Source organism: Chanos chanos, chromosome 7 (genome assembly GCF_902362185.1).
Source record: "Chanos chanos chromosome 7, fChaCha1.1, whole genome shotgun sequence".
NCBI lineage: Eukaryota > Metazoa > Chordata > Actinopteri > Gonorynchiformes > Chanidae > Chanos > Chanos chanos.
The window spans coordinates 29662990-29670489 of NC_044501.1; the positions used below are offsets into that span (position 1 = coordinate 29662990).

Genomic DNA, 7500 nt, shown 5'->3' on the forward strand with positions numbered 1-7500 from the left:
ATCAGATTTAACTGCACACCTAAGAGCCCTTTACCTGCACAAAATGGATTTGTGATTGTAATGTATATGAGGAGGTGTGTGTGTGTGTGTGTGTGTGTGTGTGTGTGTGTATGTGCGTGCGTGCGCATGAGTGTGGATTGTCATAGTTTATGGGGCTAATTTCTGACAACGTTGTCTTATAGAACAGGACCTCTCACCGTCACAGAGACATGAGAACAGGAGAAAACAAAAAAACATAATCTACGCCCTGGACCATTTTACATTTCAAACAATTAACTAATCCTCAGTAATCCCCCACAGATTAACACGTGGTAATAAATCATTAATAAAACATGTCACTACACTGAAATTAATCATATTCTTCTCAGAAGACAAAGACAAAGCCACTGCTATCAAATAAAGTGTTTGTTGTTTTGTTTTGTTCTTTTAATTAAATGTTAAATAATCTAATCTGGATTGGAATTACACGTTGTAATTCTGTGACTCACAGAGACATAAAACGATAGCCACCTAATCCTATTTTCCAGATTACAGCACTATTGTCATGATTAATGGACAAGTCTCTAGAGTAATTCTGACAAATTTACAAGGCGTTGTTGAATAAAGGAGCGTGTTGAGTCTCTTGGTGAAGAGAAAATAAGGGTGCTAATGTCTCCTCCCTAATGCTTCTCTGTCGTAAATGTCTTCAGGGCGAAATTCTGAAAATGCCACAGTGACCCATAAACACGCACATCGACTTATCGATCCTGTTTTTTTCCTCCTTCCTCATCTATCACTCTTTCTTTCTTTCTTTCTTTCTTTCTTTCTTTCTTTCTTTCTTCCTGTTCTGTCGTTTCAGCCGCAGCCAACAGTTTTTATACGTCTAGAAACCTCATTATGTCATAGTTCTGCCTACAGACTGTCAGAAGTTTGGCAAATTTGGGATGGTAAACACACAAAGGAAATGATTAATGGATCATTTCGGAGAAAACACCTCTTAGATATCAAAGTGTGTGAGGGAGTGTATGAGAGTGGTACTAATGTGTGTGTGAGTGTCTGTGTGTGTGTGTGTGAGTGTATGTGTGTGTGTGTGTGAGTGTATGTGTGTGTGTGTGTGTGTGTGTGTGTGTGTGTGTGTGTGTGTGGTAACCTGTGGAGAGGAGACTAATCTAAAGCTGTAGGTTCAGGATGTTTATGGTCGTTTTCTGTGGGTAATTGCCTGGCCTGTCCATAGGACACCACCATACTGGTCTCCAGCATACTACTGTAGCCTGGAGATATGAGTGAGTGTGTGTGTGTGTGTGTGTGTGTGTGTGTGTGTGTGCGTGTGTGTGTGTGTCTGTGCCAGAGACAGAGAGAGAGCATGAGGGAGAGAGAGGGAGAGAAAGAGAGAGAGATACAGACGGGGTGAGAGTGAGAGTATTTATGACTGTCTGTGAATAGATGTAAGCCAGAGGCGTTAATCCCGTAAGTAAAGAGTATCTCCATAACTCTGACTGTAAACTACACAGCCTAATTGGCTACAGAGAGGCTTACAAGCTAAAACACACCATATTACTTTCTTCTTTTCAATCTCTCTCTTCCTTTCTCCCTCTCTCCTTTCTTTCAACGCTGCTGAAAGACCACAGTCACCACATGCAAATCCTGCCCTTTTTCTGCTCACACGCACACACACACACACACACACACACACACACACACACATACACACACACTAACACTCACACTCACACACACACATACTCTGTCATCAGAGTAAATATCATCCAAATTCTGACAACCAGCACCCCCTTCTTTCTCATCCCTCTTTCCTTCCCTCGTTCTTCAGACATGTTTATTTGCTCAGTCTCCGGGTAAGGCTTGGGAATCAGCCTACAGAGCTGAAAGTTACAGCAGCATCAAAGAGTCTGTGTCTGACAGGAGACAGACAGACAGCAGGGGTATATGTGTGTGCGTGTGAGTGTGTGTCCCAAAGGCCCTGAAGACAGATACCTCTGTCAGCACATACAGATGCCATTTTCATAGCAACAGGCAGGAGGTTCAGCTATTTGTTTGATTTGGTGACAAAAAAACACCACTTTTATTCCACAACTGAGGGTAGTTATGGATAAAACGCATCCACAGCGTAAACGTAAATGTAGCAAACTTTGAAACGTAGAACACTGATGAAAACATCGAGGATTATGACACAACCCAAAACCCTACAGTAACAGCTCTGAGAAAAGTCAGCTGGTTGACTGTGTGTGAAGAGAAATAGTTCGTCTCAAAAGATTTAAATTTAAGGCACCAATCAACAAAATCCAGAATTTTCTTTACGTTACATATTGAGTGGAGAAAAACCTGACAGTTCAGATGTTGCCTTCTTCAAGACCCTCAAACCAGGTGTGCATGATGCTTTCATAAACAAAAAGAAAAAAAAAAACCAAATTAACAAAATGATTTATTTCTCTCTATGTGCATCCTCTCCCCTTGCCTTTATTTAATTTTATGTCTCGAGGGAAGAGCAAAGACGTCATAAAACACATCAAAGACTCCAGTTGTCTGTAGAAGAGAAAAAAAGGGACTCATTAACCATGGTAACAGTTTAATTACAAGGTAGAGGAAGTCCTTTCTGAAGGACAGGAACTAATGATGATAAGGTCAGTAAAACGGGTGGGCGGAACCGTCTGGACTCTACGGAGAGCGGAAACCAATACCCCTCAGGTGTCGATGACAAAATGATTTGGTGACTGGAGAATATTTTTATTAAAATGTCTGATGGCTGCGTGACAGATAGTGAGATCGTAAACCACACTGTAACAGGGAAGGTTTGTTGTAATGAGAAAAGAATGGGTCTGTGGGTGTATGTGTGTGTGGAGTGTGTGTGTGTGTGTGTGTGTGTGTGTGACAAGGAGAGAAAAAAAACTATTTTAACACATTGCTATAGAACACACCTGTACCTACTAAATCACAGACAAATGGAACTGTGTGTTTTATTGGAGAGTAAGCACTTTACACCCCTTCAGGCCAAAGTCTGTTCTCCCATCACACTGCAAACTCTGTATTCCATATGTAAGCAGTGCTTGAGTCCGTGACCGTGAAATCGTGTTTAACATGCCAAAGACGGGGTGATAAATTTATTCTTTAGGCTGCAGTATCTGCTCACATTAATATCACAAGACAATTTGCATCGGCAAAAGACCGGTCTCACTGGTTCCACTGTTCTAGTGAAAGACTAGATGGATGGCTGGTAATCCTACTTAAGGACATGAGGACTTACATAGGTTCTATGTATTTACTTACATTGACTTTATGTAGCTGGCACTGGCTCACAGAGGCTTAAGTCACTAACATAGACTTATATATGCTATATGTAGCTGGCATAAACAGATATACTGTCTTTATGTAGCTGACATAGACTTATGTATGCTATATGTAGCTGACATAGACTGATATTGTCTTTATGTAGCTGACATAGACTGATATTGTCTTTATGTAGCTGACATAGACTGATATTGTCTATGTGTAGCTGACATAGACTGATATTGTCTTTATGTAGCTGACATAGACTGATATTGTCTTTATGTAGCTGAAATAGACTGACATTGTCTTTATGTAGCTGACATAGACTGATATTGTCTTTATGTAGCTGACATAGACTGATATTGTCTGACATAGACTGATATTGTCCTTATGTAGCTGACATAGACTGATACTGTCCTTATGTATTTGGAATTGACTTGTTTTGGCTTCTTGCAACTAATTTATGTAGACACTATATTTCTGACATTGACTTACATATGCTTTATGAAACTGACATAGAATTATACTGTCTTTGTGTAGCTGACATTGATTTATTGTAGACGCTATGTATGTGGCATTGACGTGTGTAGGCTTTTCTGTGGGACTGCCATAAGTAGCCTTTATGGCAAGTGAACAGTCTCCTGTAGTTGTTATGTAGAGTGAGGAGTGCCATAAGCCTTGTTTAGAGTGTGGTGACTCACTGGGGATCTGTTGGATCTTGTGGACGACGACAAAGGCATCTGAAAGGCCAACTTTGACTGGGTGATTGACGGAACTGATCTGAGCAATCTGAATGGGGATCTGAAACAGAGGCAGAGACAGAAACACAATCAAGTTCACAATTACACAGCAAAATCAACAGGAGGATTTCTGGGGCTTTTCGTTTACTCATAACAAAAAAACTAACTGAAAAGTAACTGAAGCACCAGCTACTTTCTGTCAGCCTTCGTTACGGCTTTTGCATGCTGAGAGAGAGAAAACAAGAGAAAGATGAAGACGGAGCAGAGCAGAGAAAGCAAAACAGCAAACAAATACTTCCAGAAGTGTTTTCATAATCCTTCAGATTACAGAAAAATACTGGCCCTTCTGTTTCAGTCACAAAGCCAAACTTACATAACATGTGTTTCCTGTCTTAGTAAAACTGTGGTGTTTATTTCTCTTTATGAACATTCATCTAAGCCAATTTAGCCTCTTAAGAAGCAGTCAGAAGTCTAGACGGCAGATTAAAATAAACAGAGCAATAGAGATGGGAGCTGATCCTTCCAATAAATGAACTCTTGTGCCAGAGTTCATTTATTGTTATATTCTAGGCATTTTTTTCCCATGAAAACATTTATTTCTTTGCTTTGATAATTTTTTTTTTTTACTCATGCCTGTCATTCAGAGAGAGAGAGAGAGAGAGAGAGAGAGAGGGAGAGGGAGAGAGGGAGGCAGAGAGGGAGGGAGAGAGGGAGGGAGAGAGGGAGAGAGAGATCTGACCTCTTTGTAAGCGAAGACTATTCTGCCGTCACTGTGCAGTGTAGCCTGGAAAGTGAAGCTGCCCAGATTATACGAGTCCTGCAGGTGCACATGATCCCACTGCACCACCAGCGCAGTACCTGCAACACAACACGCCTGTGCTACTGAAAAATCCAGAACTTATCATACCACACACCCCCAGTACTGAATAATTCAGTACTCAGTATGAAAACTCACTTGCATGACTGATAAATCCAGAACTTATCATACCATACACCCCAGTACTGAAAAACTCAGTACTCAGTATGCAAACTCATTTGTACTACTGAAAAAACCAGAACTTATACCACACTTCCCCTGTACTGAATAACTAAGTATTCAGTATGCAAACTCATCTGTACTACTGAAAAATCCAGAACTTATAATACCACACATGCCCAGTACTGAATAACTCAGTACTTAGTACACAAACACATCCATAGTAATGATTCATTCAGTAACTGGAATAAAACACGCAAATAGTATTGAATATTCAGTACTTACAACACAACAGACCCACATTACTGAATAATTCAGTGCTTATAAAATACTCAGATTACTGAATAATTCTGGGCTTAAAACACAACCATACCACTGATTAATTCAGTACCTCCCACATGACACACCCTCACAGCTATGACAAACACAGTATGAAATATATTACTGAATTATTCAGTTTGTAAAAAACAAAACAAAAAACAAAACAAAAAAAAACTCCACAAAATAAATACCAACTACTTCAATATGTCTCACTCAAACATTTATCCCTACAGTATAAACACAAATGAAGGAAAAAGAGACAGAGGAAATCACAGAGCTCAGAGCTATATCTGCGTTAAGGAAAAACATATCCGCAGAAACATTATGAGTTTTAACTGAATGAAAAACACTACACTGTAATTTCTATATCCAAAGATCATCAATCACAAGACGTCTGATCAACACAAGCTTTGACAGGTAGTCCAAATGACTGGACAATTGATTGATTGATTGATCTTAAGTCTGACCTCATTGATTTCTGGCCTGTCAACTTAGATGTGTATAAACAATGTCAAGGTTGGAAAGGTTATCTGCCTGTCATTTCACACACACACAAACACACACATACACACACACACAGCTCTATCAGATTAGTGGAGTCCTTGATCTTTCTTCGTATCTTACCGTTGTCGAAATAAATCACGGTAGAGTTCCTGGACAGGCTGGGGTCAAAGTTCGCCATCAGTGGGGCAATATACTGAGTGGCCGTTAGCATTCTGTGGATCACATCTCCTGTGTAGATAAATCCTAGAACACAAACACACACACACACACACACACACAAAGGTCACAAAGTGTGGCAGTGGTGAATCCCCTAACACTTTTCATTTTAATACATTTCAAATATTATGAATTCTCTCAACAAAAAGGCATTATCGAGGTATAAACAGGGCTGGAGAAATTGACAGTCTGTACAGCGTGTGTTTGACCTTAGCACAGGGTACTGCCAAAACATTCTCATAGAACTGGACTGGCTCCGGAGTGTGTACAGCTGGACGACCAGAAAACACACACACTCACACACACACACACACACACACACACACACACAGGAAGTTAACTTAGCTCTTTGCCAGTTCTGTACCACTGTCAGAAACAGGCCTGTGTATCTCCTTTAAAGTTACAAGCGCTGAGGACTCTGAAGGTTTGGTTTAGTAAATTCTTCAGAGTGTCTTTAAGATTTCAGCTTTGAAAAAAAAACTGTAAAGTAAATCTGACTGGTAATTGGTCAAAATGTTTTTGTTTTTTTTTTTAATCCACAAATCCAGTCTTCAGTCACACTGTACGTTTTGCATATGCAAATAGGATTTCAGTGTCAGATCCCAGCGCGTCTTCCACACTCCGGCAAGAACAGGTGTCTCTCCTCTTCTCCTCTTTCTCCCCCCCCCAATTTACTCCTCTGTTTCATAAAAGACTCCCGCGTCCTGGCAGACTGCCGGGATGGCTGTCTTGGAGTCGATTAATTAAGTAAGTATCTGTTTAAGATGTTTCTCACTCCAGAGCCTCTAAAAACAAACCCAGCCATCTTAGAAACGTATTTATAGGAGTGAGTCAGCAAACAGGTACGTACATGCAAACATACATACAGAGACAGATATACAAACACAGACAGACACAGACAGCCAAAGATAGATATACAAACATGCACACCACCCCACAAGCCATGTGTGCATTTTATGTATTTCAGTGTGTGTGTGTGTGTGTGTGTGTGTATGTGTATTATTAACAGTGTTAATACAAAGCTGAAAGTTAACACTGCAGTAAACATTTGAGAGTAAGTGGACTGTGCATTATATTTTTAAATGTGATGTGTAGGAATTATATTAGAGCAAAGTGTAGTTGAATCTCAGGTGAACAGGCATAGCCGTACAGCTGTGTGCTTAATTAGCACAGGAATAGCAGCATTGGTCAGCTCTACTGAGAGACACGGAGAGAGAGAGGGAGGGACAGAGAGAGAGAGAGAGAGAGAGAGAGAGAGACTCTATTTAAAACAAGCCTCATATCACTGAGTCAGCTTCTTACTACTGTTTTGGGTGAATTATACCCAGGCTAACACATTCAGACACACACACACACACACACACACACACACACAGAAGGTTTTGACTTTACCCCTTCAAACCTGAGGAAAGTGATCTAAGCAGTCCCAGTCACTACCAGCTCTAAAAGTCAAAGGTCAAAGGGCAAAAGAGAGTTATCGAC

The 7500-nt window shown here is 40.4% G+C and overlaps 1 protein-coding gene across 1 annotated transcript in view; it reads right to left on the minus strand.

The window, feature by feature from the left end:
- Positions 1–7500, minus strand: part of plxdc2b (plexin domain containing 2b) — a 73439-nt gene that overhangs the window by 24245 nt on the left and 41694 nt on the right. The window contains exons 5-7 of the mRNA XM_030780708.1: positions 5923–6045; positions 4741–4859; positions 3963–4062 (exon numbers count right to left, since the gene is read on the minus strand). Coding sequence (XP_030636568.1) covers positions 3963–4062; positions 4741–4859; positions 5923–6045 — 342 coding nt within the window. The remainder of the gene's footprint in view (positions 1–3962; positions 4063–4740; positions 4860–5922; positions 6046–7500) is intronic.